We start from the raw sequence: 19740 nt of genomic DNA, 5'->3' as shown, positions 1-19740 counted from the left end.
AAACGTTAAATAGATGATATCCTTGTGAAAAATATCCTTTCCTAAAAATTAGATAGTCTAAATTATCAATTTAACCACACATGACCGTTGAACATTTAGATTGGTTATCCTTTTCTAATAGTCGGATTCTTCATGTAAGTGTCATCTATATGATTTATTGAAAAGAAAAAAACTTGGGATAGACAGTATTTAACATGAGACCTATATTATGAACGTAGGTGATCCTTTCCACTTGCATCAACATCACAAATATAGAGCGCATCCCTTTGGCGCTCGCAGATGCGCAGCTGCGACTGAATTCCACGCAAAAAATCTCCCAGTAATTCAAAAAACGGTACCCGTCTTCTCCATTTCGGAAGCGAATTGCGTCCTGCCTCAGCTGGACAGTTTCGGTCCAGACAAGGGCTCTGTGTAGTCCATCGTGATGGGACTCTTATATCCACACCGTTCATCCATTTTTTGGATCATTTTAGAATATATTTAAATAAATTAGGAAGATCCAAATATCAAATGGACCAACAATTGGGGAGTAAACGTTCACCGTTAAAAATTTATTGGGGGCCAAATAAGTTTTGGATCAACATGAAATATTTTATTCCCTTCATACCGGTTTTCTTGACCTTATGAACAAGTTTGGTGGAAAATAAATATCACGATGGGACTTATAATAGTTTCAACGGTGGTCATCATTATCACTGATGCTTCTGGTGATGTGGTCTACTTGAGCTTTTTATTTTCCTCATTTTTGGTTCCGTTTTGTAAAGTGATATTTAAAAATGGATGAACAGAGTGGATTAAATCTATAGATTACAATGGACCCCACAGAGCCCGTTTCTGGACTGATTTACATCCAGACGTGGCAGGACGCAATCTACTTCCCTCATTTTCGTACCCCTCCTCGTCCTTTTGTTTTAAATAAATAGTAAATCATCAAGGAATAATATTCGCACTGTCGCATCCGCACCCGCCAAACGAAAGCAACCACTCGTGCTAATTTATTACACGTGTAAAATATCCAGTCCATTCATTTAGAAGATATCAAATATTCTGAACAAAATGTTTGTCTGGGAGATTAATCCACTAACCTACATATCAACGGTCATAAAACACGTAGACCGTCTATACGCAATGTGTATATTTGGCCCATATGATGATCAAAGCATTATTAATTTCAGTTTCTTATATAAATAACAAGGGGTTGGTCTGATGAACGATCTAGATCTTTAACACGTTCCTATAATCCACACGTGTGTGGCGCTTATTTTTAACGCAACCACATACGTGGCTGCAACAGCATTCCTTAAAACTACAAAATAAAATAATAGTAAAAAAGAAAAGTCTGCGAAATGAATCTTCCTTCGAAAGCTTAAGACACGTTTTTTTTAAAAATGACGGAATTAATTAATCTCGTTTAATCCTTAATTTTCATTAATCAAATCAGATAATTCTCTTTTAAATTACCCACATTTCTCTCATCTCTATTTACTCTCTCTCTCTCTCTCTCTCTCTCTCTCTCTCTCTCGCAAGAAATCTTTCAAGATAAGCAAAATCCCGGTAAGGAGAGAAGCTTCATTTAGGTTTTCGATTTACATTGAAGTTTTGATTTCTGCTATTAATCGTTTTTATTTTTTATTTTTGAAATTTTGTGTTTGCAGATTGGGTTTGAGTTCTTGATTTTCCAGTATCTGCTCTTCTTCACACAGGTTTTTATTTATTTTAATTTGGTTAGTGTTTCGTTTGGATTTGATTTGTTTGATATTTCATCATCTGTAGATCTGGATATGATATTTTTTTCCTATATTTTGGATTTTTTTTTTTTCTTTTCTGTTTGGGATTGGTTTATAGGTGGAGGTATTGGAAATGGGGTCTTGTGGGGAGTGGGGTTATGGTTTTGCTTTGATGGATGGATTGAAATCTTAGAATCGTTTGGCCATACAAACATGAAGAATTGTAATTTTACTGGATTTGGAAGAAATAGGATTCTGAGAGAATTGGAATCTGTATAGCGACTATTGTCTTTCTCTGTTTGTATTTTCTTCCTAATATGTGTCTCTTCTTTGAAAAATGCTATCGGTATTTGGTTTTGAATTTGGGGGTTAGGGTTACAATTATTCACATCGTGTCCCATCCGCTGTGGGGACCATCAGATGAGTCGTTCTGATCACCAAAAGTGGGCCCCATATCCGGGAGTGGGGCCTTAGGACTACTATTTCAGGTTGTGCGGAACTAGTAAACCGGTCCTCGGTGAACATACAGTTGTTTTTTGTTTTGTAAAGTTGATAAAATGTCGAAATATAGATTAGGTGAATATAAATAACTCCTTCCCCTTTTTTCTCACATGCCAAACAATAGTAATCCGGGTGGAAACTGGTGGTCTTGAAAAATAGATTCCCCTGGAGGAGATTAAAGTCTCTGGGTGGTGACAAAGTTCCTGGCCTAGATGGGTTCCAGATAGACCTTTTGGGACGTGGTGCCGGGTGTTCTTCCGCAGTTCTTCTTCGAGTTTTTGGAAAATGGTTGGATGTTGTTTGAGCTAGGTGCATCATTCATCATCTCATAAGTTGAAGGTGTGGAGTGCTTGTGGTACTTTAGACCTATTAGCATACTAGGTAGATCCTAAAGAAAAAATACCCTTTTTTATTTCAATTGATTGCAACGTGAACACTCTGCATTAGGCGTTTACAGAGACAAGGAATTTAAACATGAAAACATGAATACAAATCTCTATAAAATCTGCTGCTACCGATATCCTTCAACGTCTCTCCATTGATTGAGGCCTACAAATCTCCATAACATTTGCTATCGTATCTCCAACCTTATCACCTCCACTGATTGAGGCCTTATCACCAACCTTATCACCTCCACTGATTGAGGCCGTAGTTGCTGAGCTGTGACGTGTGCTAATATCCTCCCGCAAACTATGCCGGGGTTGGAGGCAAAGTTTGGTTCGGAAATAATGAAGGGCGACCTTTGACATTGGCTTAGTGAAGAGGTTTGCAACTTGGTTTGCAGTGGCGATATGTCGAGTGATAAGTAAACCCAGCGCAACGCGTTCACGCACAAAATAATAATCCAACTCGATGTTGTACTTCGTGCATGGAACACAGGATTAATTGTCATATGAAGAGCACTAAGGTTGTCGCAGTAGAGTATGGGAGGAGATGCCATTGGAATGCGGAGATCTTTGAGAATGAAGGTCATCCATGTGAGTTCAGCTGTTGTGTTAGCCATGGCTCGGTACTCTGCTTCTGTGCTTGACCGAGAAATTGTATGTTGCTTCTTTGCACACCAAGAGATGAGATTTCCTCCAAGGTAGGTACAGTAGCCAGTAGTGGAACGTCTTGTAGTAGGACACCCTGCTCAATCTGCATCTGAAAAAGCAAACAGATTAAGTGTAGTGTTTGAAGAAAAATAGTCCTATGTCAATAGTTCCTTTGACATATTGTAGGATACGTCGAACCATTTTCAAATGTGCCAAGGTAGGAGCATGCATGAATTGAGATACATAGTTAACACTAAATGAAAGATCAGGGCGTGTTAGTGTGAGGTACTGTAATGCTCCAACAAGTCCGCGATAGTAACTAGGGTCTTCCATAAGAGTTTCATTTGATGAGGTTTTTGTCTTAGCTTCGAGAGGTGTACTCATGGGCTTGCAATCTACCATGTTGGATCGTTCAAGTATGGTAAGAGCATAGTGTGACTGAGACAGATGAAGACCATTTGAAGTTGGGGAGATTTGTATGCCAAGAAAATGATGAATTGATCCCAAGTCTTTCATTGCGAATTCACTGCTCAGTAGTTGAATGAAATTTGTAACAAGTAATGGAGTGGATCCTGTGAGCAGTATATCATTTACATAAAGAAGCAAAATTAGTGTTCCATAATTAGAATGAAAAATAAATAAGGAAGGATCTGCTAGACTGCAAAAGAACCCGTATTTAAGGAGAAAGGTACTGAATCGATCAAACCAAGCACAAGGTGCTTGTTTTAAACCATAGAGAGCTCTTTGGAGTTTGTAAACATATGTCGAGTGTTGAGAATCCGTCAGTCCTGGAGGTTATCGTGTGTGTGTGTGTGTGTGTGTGTGTGTGTGTGTGTGTGTATCTTCAGAGATGAGACCATGCAGGAATGCATTTTTTACGTCTAGCTGATGAATAAGCCACCGCTGAACAAGAGCTACAGTAATGATCATGCGAATGGTTCCCGGTTTGATAACGGGAGAAAATGTTTCAGTGTAGTCTACACCATCAATTTGATGATAGCTTTTTGCAACAAGACGAGCCTTGAGTCGATCTAGAGAACCGTCGGGTTTGAGTTTTGATTTGAATACCCATTTAAATCCAATAACGCGCATGTTAGATGTGCGAGGAACAAGTTTCCAAGTCTGGTTTTGATGTAATGCCGCAAGTTCTTCATGCATGGTAGCTTTCCACCGAGGATGTGCCAAGGCAGATCTAATATTGTGTGGCTCACGAGGTACGTTGATAGATGTGGTTGTAATCAAAGCATACTTTGGATTGGGTTTTACCACACCCAGTTTAGATCGAGTGACCATAGAATGGGATGTTGGTGTTGAAGAAACTGGAGTAAGGTGAGATAACTCTAATGGTTCAGACATGAGTTGTGGAAGCGGCGCTAGTTGAGACTCGTGCGGTGGAAGTGTTTCAGGTAGTGCCGAGCTATGATTGTGGGTAAGCATATCGGAAGTCTCTGAAAGGGAGGATGGAAAATCTAGTAAGTCAGTGGAACTGGGATGGTGGGATGGTGGGGTTGGATGATGGATGTATGTTCCTGGTAAGGGACTCAAACAAGGTAGTGTTGAAGTTGCCAAAGAAGGTTCAACAGGGAAGCACATGTCAGTGTGTGGTAACTAAGAATCAAAGATGCTAATGACCTGTGGCTTAGTAGATGTGATGCGAGAAGTGTTAGCAGTCTTATAAGGAAAGACTAACTCATCAAAAACAACATGCCGAGAGATTAAAAAAAAATTTGCTTGAAGGATGAAAGCACTTGTATCCCTTGTGTTTATCACTGTAGCCTACAAAAATACAGAGAAGTGTTTTTAGATCAAACTTATGACGTCGTGTGTCCCAAGTGTAAGGAAAACATTTAGAGCCAAAGGTACGAAATGAAGAGTAAATAGGATGAGATCCATGCAGCGCAAAATATGGGGTTTCAAAATTAAGGGCAGATGTAGGCAGTCGATTCACAAGGTAGATAGCTGTAGTGAAAGCTTTTACCCATAGAAATAAAGGAGCACCACAATGAAATAACATAGTTATACCTAGCTCTCTTATAGTCTTGTGTCGTCTTTCAACCATACCAGTCTGCTCGGGTGTATACGGGGAAGATATCTGATGAATAATGCATGTGGAAAGAAAGTGAGTTGAAAGTTTGGAGTTGATGAACTCACCGCCTCTATCTGAATGACAAATTTTAATTTGTTTGTTGAACTGCCTGGCAACGTATTTTTCAAAGGCCAAGTATGCATTAAAAAAAAAAAAATAAATCAGATTTATGACGTAAGGGAATAATCCATGTATATTTAAAGAAGTCATCAACCAAACAAGCATAATATCTGAATTTTGCAATAGATAAAACAGGAGTGGGTCCCCATAAATCACAATGAATTTTTTCAAAAATACTAGAACTTGAATGTTTAGAACAAGAGAAAGGTAAACGACTAAGCTTCCGTAATTGATAACTATCACAAAGATGTTGAGATTTTGTTGCCCCTAAAAGATCAATTAGCCCCTTATTTTTTAATAACTATAAAGCCGAAGACTAAGGATGGCCTAAGCGTTGGTGCCAAACTTCTGCAGTGCCGGATTTGAAGCGATGAGAAAAATATAGTTCTGGCGAAGATAGTAGTAGAACATAAAGATCACCCATGCGTCTCCCTGTTATCACTGGTTGTCCTGTTTCCCAATCCATAACACAAAAATCAGTGTTAGAAAATTCACAATCAACAGGAAATTGATTAGTTAATTGGCTTATAGAGAGTAAATTGCTTTTTAAATCTGGAACTAGCAAGACATCATGTAGAGGTAAAGCATTTTTTTGTTTTTTTTTTGTTTTTTTGTTTTATACACGAGTCACCAATTGCAAGAATTGGCAAGGAAGATCCATCGCCAATTAGAATTGTGTCAGTACTAGAATATTTACAAATATTGGTTAACATACCTGGCTTACCTGTCATATGATTGAAAGCTCCAGTGTCTGTTGTCCATTCTGTATCTGTGATGGTGTTGTCCAAGGTAAGTGCTGCAAGTGCTTGTGGGATTTCATCATGATGAGTAGATTTTTTGGGTACCCACCAGCAGATCTTTGCAACATGACCCATTATCCCACAGTATTGACACTATTGGTCACGGTATTTGTCCCTCTCTGCAGGAGTCATGCGACGCTCACCTAGTGGTGGAGGATGGCGCTATGAATTGGCAAAAGGAGGGTTGTTTGTGTAGCTCCGATTGGAGTCCTTATGTTGTTGTTGTTGTGCCTGGAATCCACGCCCACTGGATGTGAACTTCTGTGGGGTTCCATGATAGCCTGAGGAAGTTTGCTGAGATCATTGTTGCTGTTGACCATAGAATGCCATTTGATGAGTGAGAGATGAGGCTGGTACATCTGTATGACTAGAAAACCGATTGCGCCTTTAATCAAAATTTTGGAGTTGAGAAACCAACTCAGAGTATGATGGTCGTGGGGGCTTTAACATGGTTGTTGTGAAAGTTTCATATTGAGGACCAAGACTGGTGAGAAGACAGAAGACTTTTTCTTGGTCTGGAACAGGTTTTCCAATAGCTGTTAGATTGTCACATAGGCTTTTGATGGTACGAATGTGGTCTGTAATGGTTTTGTCATCTTCTTTTCGAAGATAAGTTACCTGTTGCCGTAGTGTAAATTCGCGTTCTTGCAAGTCTTGAGCATATGCATTATTGAGTGCTTACCATACGGCATGAGCTATGTTGAGACCAACGACGAGTCTGAGAGTTTCCTCTGAGAGTGTTCTAATGATCCACCCACGAAGGAGAGGATCAGACTTTCGCCAGGCTATGAAAGCATCTGTTAACTGTGGAATAAAATTTTCCGCATTTGCAGAACTATTTGAATTTAGTGTGGTGTATTTAATGGGAGCAGGATCTTCATTTGTGAGATGGCCGACCAATTCTTGACTCTCTGCAAGGGCCAAGGCTTGTTCACGCCACAAGGGATAATTATTTGAGGTGAGTCTGAGTGTAATGAAGTTGCCAACGTTGAGAGATAGAGTAGCCATGGCGGAAGAAGAGAGCGGAAGATAAGAGAAAGAAGCTTTGACATGGTAACAATGCCAAGTGTTCCCAATGGCTCGATACCATAAAGAAAAAATACTCTTTTTTTATTTCAATTGATTGCAACGTGAACACTCTGCATTAGGCATTTACAGAGACAAGGAATTTAAACATGAAAACATGAATACAAATCTCCATAAAATCTGCTGCTGCCAATATCCTTCAACGTCTCTCCATTGATTGAGGCCTACAAATCTCCATAACATTTGCTGCCGTATCTCCAACCTTATCACCTCCACTGATTGAGGCCATATCTCCAACCTTATCACCTCCACTGATTGAGGCCTTATCACCAACCTTATCACCTCCACTGATTAAGGCCTTATCACCTCCACTGATTGAGGCCGTAGTTGTTGAGCTGTGACGTGTGCTAATAGATCCTACAAGATTCTTGCCAAAAGTCCTTGCTACTCACTTAAGGACGATGTTAGGGAATGTTATCTCAGAACCTCAAGGTGCGTTCATGGCAGCGTGAGAGACACTAGATATGGCTCTTATTGCTCACAAGTGCTTGGACTCGCGACATAAGGAATGGAAGAAGTGGGTTATCTCGAAGTTGGGCATTGAGAAAGCTTACGACCATATAATTGGGGCTTCCTAGATGATATGTTGAGAAGGAGGGGGTGCGGTAAAAAAATGGAGATGGATTCCAAGAATGTCTGAGATCGGCCAGGTGTCCTGTGCTTGTTAACAGGTCACTTAAAGGCTTTTTCTGTGCGACAAGGGGCCTTTGGCAAGGGGACCCGCTTTTCCCTTCTTATTTGTGATGGTGGTGGAAGTTTTGAGTAAGATGTTGGAAAATGGCCAGTCATTTGGGTTGATTAGTGGTTTTAGGGTGGAAAACATCGACTTCCAGATATTATATCTTCATTTTGCCAATGACACAATCCTCTTTTTTGTGACATGGATGCTAGGAAGATGGACAACCTTAGAAAAATAGCGAGATGCTTCGAGGTGGTCTCCAAGTTAAGAATCATTATTCTTGGGAGCCAGTTAATGGGTATTTGCACTTCAAAGGATGAGGTCGAAAGTTTAGCGAAGGTGTTTGGGTGGTCAGTATGGTTCCCTTCCATCGTCTTACCTGGGGCTCCTATTATGTGTTGAAAAGCTCGCTAAGCATCTGTAGAACAATGTAATTGAAAATGTCAAGAGGAAGTTATCCAGATGGAAGAGTCGACACCTGCCCCTTGGGGGGGAACCTCACGTTGATTAATGCAACTTTGTCATATCTTCTGGTTACTTCATATCACTCTTTGAGTGACCAGCATCAGTGTTAGAATGGTTAGATAAATTGAGCAGCAACTTTGTATGACATTGAGCTGAAGTGAAAAAGAAATTTAATCTCCTGAGATGGAACAAATTGTGCAGGCTGTACCAGGAACCGGGATCGGGGATAAGGAAGTTGGATAGGCTGAATCAAGCTTTGCTTGGAAAATGGCTACAAAGGCTTGGAGTGAAAAAGGGGTGGATGTGGAGAGGTGATTGCTAGCAAATATGGAGTCCAAAGAGGAGATTAGTGGGTGAAGGATTCGTCCCTCTATAGAGCTTCTGGGGTGTGGAAGGCAACTGGCAAACTGTCGAACAAGTTCAAAGAAGGGGTTAGATTCTCATGCGGCGACAGGAGGAGGATAAGATTCTAGCTAGATCCATGGCTTGGAGAATCGACCCTCAAGGATGAATTCCTGGTCATGGCTAACCTTTCCCCAAACTAGGACATCTTTGTGTTGCATTGCTTTTGTATCTTTGGTGACTCAGTTTGGGCACCTCCTTATAGGAGGAACTTGAAGGACAAGGAGGTGGAGGCTTTTAACTCACCTATTGGAGAGGCTCCAGTGAGTTAAGCCATCTTTGGGTGAGGAATCGATGGTGTGGGATAAGGGTAAGTCTGGTTGTATCTCTATGCGCTCCTTCTACAGTCTACTGATCGGGAGCTCTGTGGAGGTGGCATGCGACTATAATTCCCATGTGTGGTGTTATGGGCCCTCGTTTGGCTGGTGGGGAGGAATAGGGTGTTGACAATAGACAATTTGCAAAAATGGTTGATAGCAATTCCCAAATGTTGCATATGCATGAAGAATGTGGAGTTGTTGAACCACTCATTCATCCATTGTGGGTTTTCTCAGAAGGTGTGGGAAAGGTTTTTCACCTTTTTCAAGGTCTACTAGGTAATGCCGAGGTCTATTGAAGGGCTTCTCCGTGCATGACATGGGGGAGGAGGTGGGAGTAAATGGAGAGTGGTGTGAAGATTTGCTCTTATGACAATTATATGGGCTTTATGGGGTGAAAGAAACAACTGTTCTTGATGAGATAAAAGTATATTGGAGTCTGTTGTGTTAGAGGGGACTATGTTAGATGTATTGACTTGGGTCAATCATTTCAAAGCCCGAGGCCATAGTGGTGGCTTGCAATGGCCAGGTGGTTGCTGTTTAATTTTTTGCCTTTGTGGTGGTTTCAATAAATTTATTTCAAAATGTAATAACTTTTTTTTTTTTTCCTGTTCTGGGTTATTTTCAACTATTGCATTTTACAACATGTTGCAAAGAACACTAATATTACCCCTGTTCTTTTCAAAGTAACATAATATGTACAATGGTTGTGACAATTGCCGGTAAGACTCGAGTTTTAAACATGTCTCATGTAAGGTTCTCTCTTGTTTTTGCTCCTGAGAATATGGAATTTGCACTTATTAAATTTTAGAAATTAATATAATTTGGCCACACAATTATTGTAACATATGGGGTTATTCAAACATGATTAAGTTTTTTTTTTCATGGCATTATTGAAATGTATAATGAACTTTGAGGCCCTCATGAAGTTATTGAGGATGGGACCTTGACTGTCGTATTTTCTCAGCAATTTTAAAATATTAATTTGAGGGGAAGTGATTGACATTGACGTGGGTGTATTAGATTTAAATGATCATAAATGACTGAAGGAACCACAGTTTTGTATGATAGAAACTAAACTTTTATTGATATGGAGTCTGTAGTGTTGCTTGTTGACGCTATTATTTTATTTTATTTTATTTTAGATATATTTGTTAGATACTGGATCTCTTAGATGAGATGGCCAAATAGTACATGGGAGTGTTTGTGCTTAATGAATTACATCAAATGTTTTTCCCCCCTTCTTACCACCTATTGCTACAAATATCGTGTCAGATTGGTTGATATTGTAAATGTGCAGTGTATCATGTGGGGGACAACATGATGCTGATAGCAGATGTTTTGACAATTAACAAAATTCTGTTGTGTAATGTTCCTTACTTATACAATCCTAACAAATTTCTAACATTCTTGTCACACATGTAGAAATAAGGAAATATAGAATGTCTTGCTATAGGAAGTCAAGGAAATGTAATTAGTTTCATCAAATTTTAGCATGCTAGAAGGTCAGAAAATAATACTTTGTTTAGCTTTCAATCAGATGATGTTCTGCCTTTTATCTTTCACTGTTTGACTAAAATTTCTGATATGAAATTGGTTTACCAATGGAGCCTGACACCAGCTCATGTCTAAGTTACTTTTGGTGGCGTATTTTGACGTTTTTGTCAATATTCTTTGAAGAACCAATAATTTAAACTTAATCTGGGAATACAAGCTTGTTTACAAATGTTATATTATGATTGGATAATGGCTATGGCTTATTTAAACTTCTTATGTCTCAGTTCATCAAGAGGAATAGTTGCTCTTATCATCTTCACCTAAAGGAGCAACCTTCTTTTGGCCACCTCCCAAACTAGATTATGATGGATAGAACTCAGAATGTAGCTAGTTTTTCTACCTCTACATCCCAAAGCAGTCAGCAAAATATTGAGGATGACAGAATGATTGCAATTGTACTATCAGAAGAGTTTGGTCAACAAGATGGTGCTGTTGCTAAGCGCCTTTCTCATCTGCCATCCATTCCAGTAAGCTATGTTCATTTTTAGTACGTTGAAGTCTCCATTTTCACCGTTTTTGTAATTAAACCAGCCTTCTAGGGCCTGGCTATGCCTTGATATCAATCTTGTTCAGTAGTTTAATGATAAGCCCCCTTGTTTTCATCTAGTTTTGATTAGTATGCACATTGGTATGATATTATTTTTGCCCTCTGATCAAGAAAGATAGCTACATTTAAATTTTACCAGCATTTACCCTCTTGATATTTCAGCACGTTCCAAAGATCAACTCCTACATTCCCAACTTAAGTGATGCTAGTCTAGATCACCAGCGGCTGCTCCAGAGGTACGATGTTCATTTTAGTCAACATAATTAGTGACACCTGGTAGATTTGCTGCAAATGTGAAGCTATGCATGCACAATGTCAATGAGTTTATGTGTCCATTCATTTTGTCCTTTTTCAAATAGCTTTCTAATATACATTTTATGATTTTAGAATTTCAGCTTAGGGTATGCATATAGAAATTATTTTTGTTCACTGAGGCTCCTCTCTCTCTCTCGTCTCCCAAATCAATGGTGAAGAAGCAAGACCTTAGGAAGTTTGTGCTTATTTCAACAGATTTATTCATTTACACTTGGACGGATATGCTCTCCCATTGACATTTCCATGGCCCTCAACAGTTTGATGCTTTTGCAAAGGATGCACGTTATGCCATTTCTAATGTTGATATTATCTTTTGTAAGCAACATTTCTTGAAATTGTATCCAAACTATGAAAGTTGTATCTAGGCCCATAACCATTGAACCAACTGATTTTAAACCTATCACATCTTAGATTATATGATCCTAACCACTTCTCATGCTGATTTTAAAGGAAACATTGCAACAATTCCAAGGATCCAGAAAATTCAATCATAGTAATGGTCAATTAGCCCCGTAACTGTTACCATTATGTAACGGCTGTGACGTAACCATTTCAGCATACCTGTACTTTTTTTTAGTGGTATTGTGCAGCCTAGACTTTACTTGTGTCTGTAACACATGCTATTTATTGCTCTTATATTTAATAGGCTTATTTTAGGGAAGACCTGCACAGTCATGCATTTGAATATGTGCATGTGCCAGCTTGTTTTCATTAGCACACAGGGATTGTGATATTTGAATCATTTTTTATTTTTTTTTTAAAATTTTTTTAGAGATATTTCTCAGCCTTTAGGTGTTGGCGTAAATAAGGTGCTTCTATATATCAGGGAGTGGAGCTCCCCATTGTGGGGGCTGTTTGTACTTTTAGTTTTTTTTTTTTCCTTGATTTTTCTTGTTCTTTGTTTCTCTTTTTTGGGCCATTTGGCTCTTGCAAAAAGAAAAATAATAACAAATAAATAAATAATATCACACATACAAGTATTTTCTTCCATTTATCTCCTATCATAGCTGAGGTACTAACTGATGCCACATTCTTCTTTGTTAGGCTTCATGTTTATGGCTTATATGAAGTAAAGGTTTCTGGAGATGGCAATTGTCAGGTTGGTTTTACTATTGAGGCACTGAGTATAGGTCCAATCAATGAATTTAGTGGTGCATCAGAAGCATGACAATTATTTCTTCTGTTTTGCAGTTTCGGGCACTTTCGGACCAAATGTACAAGTCACCAGAGCACCACAAATATGTGCGCAAAGAGATCGTAAAGCAGGTTTTTTATGAGTATCCTTTCTCTAGCCACTCTCTATTTAATGGCTGAGTACTCTTCCTTGACTTCCCAAGGTTAGGGCTGTCAATGGGTTGGGTTTGGGTTGGGTCCAGGTATATTCATATCCGGACAGTTCAGGTCCTGGGTCATGTCAGGTCAGGTTCCGCCAGTTCTGAGTACTATATTCCACATCCCAGACCCAAATTCTGTCGGAATTGAGTTCCCATCAGGTACCCATGATATCAAGCATCCTTTGGTGGTGGTGATTTTTTGAAACATGGGCCATCTATGATTAGACCCATCAGTTAGACCGTCTCGATTGCAACATCATCACATGTAATCAAAGGAGATTGCTATTACCATATTTAATTCTTTGGCCTCTATCATTTGATCCTCATGCAATGGAGGTATGAGTCTTGAGGATTGTAGTATTCAACAGCTCTTCTACACAGCGCCTAAAACACCCTTGTTCTATGGGGCCCATCATGTTGTATATGTAAAATCCACTCTGTCCATGAGGTGAGAAGTATTATATTTGCCGTTTGTGCAGAAGATCAACCTTCTAAAAACCTTGAGTGGGTTACACCAAGGAGAATAGTATAAATTGGCTCCTAGAACCTCTAAGTTCAAGTGGTGTGTCGCACCTGAGTTTTGGATCAGGATGATTTTTGTATCTTCTTCATCCTAGTGACATACGCTTGATTAATGGGTTTTATGAGAGATACACAACATGGTGACTCACACGAAAACCTACGGTTGGCATCCTATCCCCACTTTTGCATGTGGTGTGGCCCACCTGAAGTGTTGATCTGGCTTATTTTTTGCCCCAAGGCCTAGCATTGAGTTGAGCACATGATAACGGGGCGGATTTTAACAAACAACATAGTGGGCCCCACACAGTTGAAGATTAAAGATGCCACGTAAAACAGGTGTTGTGGACTATTCTGGACTGATTTCTGAGGACCAAATACATTTTGGAAGTTGTTACCAGAAAAGAGTAACCTTGGGGTGTTATCTGATACTCTAGCAGGGTAGGAGGCTTGATACACAGGCACTCAGAAATTGTGCATGTGGAATACACACTCAAATCAAAACCACTAAATTCTAGACCCACTGTTTCTAACTCAACATTTAAAAATCAGATTAGATTGAACGATCATAACCTCTTCTCTGTGGACATGTGTTTGTTGAAATAGGACAATTGGATATTTTGTTATTTTAAACATCCAAATATCCAATAAATGTCAACAAATCTGATGGTCATATAATCAAACTTCATGGTACCTCTAGACTGTGGCACATAATTTGGATGGTTCAGATGGTTTTTGTTGATTATACATTGATGACTTTATGGTGGCTAACTACATATATATGGTTTATGCATGTGCTTATACATGTATCAAGGCTCACGAGTTGGAAAATTCTCTTGAAATACTCTCCAAATACAGCATGATTTATGGCATTAAATGCCTTAAATATTTAAATTAGTACTAATTCCACACAGCCCATACTCAGGAGCCAGTCGGGTACCTGTACCTGATACCTGACCCGATCATACTTGGTTTTCTAAATGGGTAAGAGCGGTGGACCCAAACATTACCCGTTTAAAAATCAGGAATTACCGCTATAACTGGCTCGAGTTTTATAGGTACCTGTGGATCTGGGTATCCATTGACAACACCACCTATGATATAAGGTCTCTACTTATGCAACTATTTCTTCTAAATAAAGTGTAAGTATTTTTTGGGTCCTTACTCTTACTCGCGTGGTAGACTCTCAGGAGTTTCAACACCGGGTCAAAGGTTCGAGTACCCATAGGTGGTGAAATTCCACTACGGCTTGCGTGTAAAAAAAAAAATGTAAGTATTTCTAATGATGGCCTTTCCTTTTTTCTAATTCCAGCTTAAAGACTTCCGTTCATTGTATGAAGGATACGTACCTATGAAGTACAAAACCTATTACAAGAAAATGGCCAAGTAGGATACATTCTCTGAGGTTACTTTTATCTTTCCATTGGTCATTTTGTTGTGAATCTCCTTACCCTGTTTGTGCATTTGATTTGTTAATTTGACCTTCATTACTGTAAGGGTTGAGAAGACAATTGTTTCTAGGATTAATTTTATGCATTATGCAGATCTGGGGAATGGGGAGACCATCTTACCTTACAAGCAGCAGCTGACAAGGTGAAGCAATTTTAGTTAGACAAATTATATTCAGCTACTGGTTTACCAGATTAAAAATCTAATTCTTTATCTCTGTCTTGGCATTTATAACAATATTCAAGTAGTTGATTGATGCAGACCTTGGCTGCATCAACTTGATCTTACCAAACTCTGGAGTACTAATATCCAATTTGTCATAATTGGTTAGTTAACAATGGTTAGTTGACATCTTGTCTAACCATGTTCTGAAAGCTTATTAAATAATCTGTCTAGCAATGGGAAAGATTTGAGTAGCACAATCCAATTTAAAAATATCCACAAAGCCAAATTGCTCTAATATCAGCTAGTTTTCCATTGATTCAGCCGAGCAAACTTGGAAATCAAAATACCAATTTATGAGATGTGCTGGAGTCTATGAACATTGATCTATAAAACGATGAGTTGTGCAATAATAGTTCTGTCTACTTCTGTTGTAGTGGTCTTTATGTGGAACTTTTAACATTGGCATCAACAGCAATTCTCATGCTCTGTCTATTTATTTTGCAGTTTGCAGCAAAAATATGTCTTCTAACTTCATTTAGAGACACCTGCTTTGTTGAAATTGTTCCACAACACCAGGCTCCTCAGCGAGGTAAGAACTTCAAAGCAAGCCATCTTTGTTTGACCATCCTGGAAAGGTTAATAGATCAACTACAGCTGAAATATGGAAACCAGTTTTCTTGTGACACCATCTTGCATTATATTTTTGATTTCTATGATGTTTTGTGAATGCCTCTTATAGATCTGCCAGCCTAAGGCATCCATATCTTCTTAATTCCATTGACATGACATGGTTATGTGTATGAGTCCATGCTTGATATGGCTTAGCTTCACCCAATTCTTTAAAAAGCAAAAAAAAAAAAAAAAAAAACTAAATTACAGCAAAACTATTTTAAACTGCAAAAGTACATGCAAACATTTTCTATGACATTTTTAAAAGTATACAGGTGTTGAAACACACACAAGCACACACACAGGTTCTCTGTGCAACACCCATATCTGTAGTCGTTACCTGGCACCTGTTCTGGTATATACCTGAATAACATAGCAGTTGACTCGTATCCATTCAATGATCATCATTGTAGTCATCTAAGCCTTATCCCAACAATGATAAGAAACTATTAACTGCATCACCATTTGAGCAAGCCTTAATCTTATTGGTTCAACTATAGGCTTTTTTAAATTCTGAAGTTGTGTGATCCTTCAAAATTTCTTCCCACGATGCAGAGCTCACAAAGGGTTTCCATAGCCTAGTGCTTAGAACTATAGATGTACAAATGTTCTCTTTAGGAGCACCTTCTTGCTTCAAAACCTCACAATTTGTGCATTGTTGGGGTTCTAAAATTTCTTATTTTTCTACTTCTCTTTCCCACTCCCCTCTTCTATCATTTTTTCGTAACTAAGCTTTAGATTGAGCTGGTGCTTTTTTTCCAAGATGGATGGTATAATGCTCAATCGAAACAAAGGATTTTTTTTTCTTTCTTTCTTTCTTTCTTTCGACTTTGCAATGGTATGGGCGCACCTCAGGAATTGGAACCATAGCAACTGGGATGCTCTTTTACCACATTTGTTTCACGCTTCTAGCTAAATACTGTACAATTGTTGGGTTCCATGCTCCAAATCTCCGTAATCAGATAATTCTAGCCATCTGATTGGTGGCCTGTGAATGGAAAATTACAACGCTCCATATTTAATTGATAATTTGGTTTTTTTTTTTTTTGATTGTTGTTAGTTGGGCTGAAACTCAAGTACCTCAATGTTGAAACATGAATGGATTATTTCATTCAAAAGAATAAACAACCACAACACAGACAAGGGGAAACAATTCCACCCAACATGGACAAACAGGGACCCATAACCTAGAAGACAACAGAGCTCCTCTATCACAAACCACACTGCAATCACTAACTGCACTGCAGCAGCTCCCTCCAACTTGATTGAAAAAGAACACTCTGAACTTCCAGCAACTAGTTGGGATGCTTTTCCCATTGCATCACTTGCTTACAAATCTTTCTGAAGTTCGCCTTTTAAAAGATTTTGCAGTTCCTGTCCAACCAAATGCATCAAAGCCTAGCCGTGATGGCTAAGATCCACAATACCCTTCCCAAGTGACAGTCCATGATTCAGCAATGAATTCTGCCACTGACTCAGGGATGACCCATTGAAACCCAAATTTTCTGAACAAACCAACCCAATTCTGCCTTGCCACTTTGCAGTGCAAGAACCACTGAGAAACTCTCTCCACATTAGCGGTGTACATAATGCATCTCTGTTTGGCAGAGAGATGTCTCTGTTTTGAATACGATTTAAGATGCAAACTGGATCCCTGTATGAGGCCCACAACAGCACCTTCTCCAACATCAGACTTACACTTTTGGCTACAGCATTGAACAGAAACGAGGATGTAGGGTCACTCTTGAAGAAGCCCACTGCGGTACCATTGATCTGAATGGAAAGCCAAAACAAGTGATGTAGAGAGGCTGGCAGACACTTTCATGGCAAAGATGGACCAGAGAAAGCCTGATTGGATGCAGAAACAATCCGGACCGTCAGAACCTTAAATTAGTCGTATCTCACAAACCGGAATGAGTTTTTCGACATACTTAAGCCAACCAACCCACTACATCGGGTTGCCCACGCCAGATTTGTGAGATTCCATCAGATCGACGGTCCAAAGTTCCATTTAGTTTTGTTTTTACTATAAATAGTAAGTTTTAATTCGAGTATAACTTTTTATCCTTGAGTTGCAGAAGTCGGGCCCAACATGAAAAGGGCTTAGAAAAGTAGGAGAATAACATGGTTGGGCCAAATTGGACAATTACTATTTTTGGCCAAAAACCACGAAGTCTAGTAGAAATAGAAGTTGTCTATAAATAGTAAGTTTACTATTTATAGTAAGTCATGTTTTTAGGGTGTTTGAGTTGGAGTCTTAAAGTCTAAAACTCCGTCCTAAGTCTGAGTCCCTTATTTAAAGAGTTGTAATTTCCTTTTTTAAAAAATAATAAATCAAGTTATTTCGAATTTATTAGGAATTATTCATGCTTTTACCCCTCGTGGATTCGAGGAAGCTCTATGAGGAGTCCTGAGAACTCCGTGGATTCAGAGTAGTTATCCCCTGAGGAAGACGGTGATTGACCTCATCACGTCCCCCCTTGCGCCACCAAGGATACACACAAACTGATCTACCCCCTTCATCTGTGTCCAATTCGCACAATTGTAGGCATTCTTCAATTCTGCATGGCAAAATGCAAGCAGCGCACACATACTGGCATGGCCCATGTGTGCACGATAAAGTAATTTCAATCAGTGGGTGTCTCTATGAAAATGTAAACTAGTTTAAAAGTCAGGATAGCCTACCTATCAGTTGGGTCATACATCTAGATTTAATGTTGAATGTTGGTTGTCATTTTTCTTACCAACCATTTTTTGGCACACGTGTGGTTCGGTATTTACATTGTGTATATCCTCTGGTCCAGGATTTTCTAATTCCTCTTTCTTTTGAACTCTGAGATGGGCAATTATGCCTGCTTCCACATTTCATCATTTCATGCGTTTGCTTGAATTCCATTCATTTCTAACACAAAGATTTCTTCTTTCAATGCAGAGTTTTGGCTGAGTTTTTGGTCTGAAGTGCACTACAATTCGATTTATGAAATGCGAGGTCTGTTCTGGACAGAATCTTGATTTATGCAAGTGTTCAGAAATGGTTGTATCTAAAAGTCGATTTTAGCAACTGCTGTTTGGATTTATCTTTGCAGATGCTCCAATTCGGCACAAACCTAGAAGGAAACACTGGTTGTTCTAGGGGCCTACCAGTATCAATGCAGCAGGTTTGGCTATTGGGAAGCTGAGGCTGTGCGTACTGGTGTTGGTTATTCTTTTTACATTTTTGTACATTTTTTCTTCATGTCTTTGGAGCATTTCCTTACCTACTTGTGAGGTCAAGGCTATTTATTGTATTTGTTTTTTATTCTTTGTAAATTGTAACACATCTTCTCATGTACTACAACCAGTTTTCAAAGTATCAATTTGCCTATCATATTGCCTACTGTTTTAAAACCAAGGGTTTTAATGGGTTGGGTGGACCCAACAGGTACCCAAGCTGAGCCGAGATGGGTCAGGTATGGGCGTAGCTAAATGGATGTGTTTTTTTTTTTTTTCCTTAGCCTGATTAATAATTGGGCCGGGTGTGGGTATTCGTGTGGCATATCTGGACCCTACCCAAACCCATTTGTACACATGCACAACATAGTTCAAAAACCCAGAAGCTTGACTCAACTTGATAACCATCCTGGTTGGGTTGACTCAAGGAATCGGCCCAGTTTGCTCGACTTGAATCAACTATTTATTAATTAAATTAATTAATTTAAGTAGATGTTCTAATATTTGAAATAGTTAATTTTCATTACGACTAGTGTAAAATATATAATAATATATGAGTTGTAGTTCATAGCACATTGTTTGTGGCCTCTGCTCCCTCTAGCAGAGGTCAGTGTTTTAAATCACACCATCAAAGTCGGGCCCTAGGTAACTGGTAGCGAAGTAGTACTGTGAGGAAAAGGTGAAAAGAACCCCTATCGAGGAGTGAAATAGAATATGAAACCATAAGCTCCCATGTGGTCCATGCACTAGTCTATTTT

The 19740-nt window shown here is 39.0% G+C and overlaps 1 protein-coding gene across 3 annotated transcripts; it reads left to right on the top strand.

The window, feature by feature from the left end:
- The first annotated feature begins 1352 nt into the window (after positions 1-1352).
- On the top strand, positions 1353-19139 carry LOC131246498 (OVARIAN TUMOR DOMAIN-containing deubiquitinating enzyme 12). 3 transcript variants are annotated; one of them, XM_058246690.1, is made up of 11 exons: positions 1353-1554; positions 1656-1703; positions 10999-11241; positions 11484-11557; positions 12681-12735; positions 12828-12902; positions 14802-14875; positions 15034-15082; positions 15608-15692; positions 18705-18761; positions 18859-19139. In XM_058246690.1, the coding sequence occupies exons 3-11, from the start codon at positions 11077-11079 to the stop codon at positions 18903-18905; spliced, it is 681 nt and encodes a 226-aa protein (XP_058102673.1). In that variant the 5' UTR covers positions 1353-1554; positions 1656-1703; positions 10999-11076; the 3' UTR covers positions 18906-19139. The 3 variants fall into 3 exon arrangements, with proteins under 3 accessions (XP_058102673.1, XP_058102674.1, XP_058102672.1); XM_058246691.1 differs by having other exon boundaries at positions 1656-1724; XM_058246689.1 differs by lacking the exon at positions 1656-1703.
- Positions 19140-19740: the final 601 nt, after the last annotated feature.

Source organism: Magnolia sinica, chromosome 5 (assembly GCF_029962835.1).
Source record: "Magnolia sinica isolate HGM2019 chromosome 5, MsV1, whole genome shotgun sequence".
Classification (NCBI taxonomy): Eukaryota; Viridiplantae; Streptophyta; class Magnoliopsida; order Magnoliales; family Magnoliaceae; genus Magnolia; species Magnolia sinica.
The sequence above is the reverse complement of the archived record's forward strand: the minus strand, read 5'-3'. Positions and strand labels throughout refer to the sequence as shown.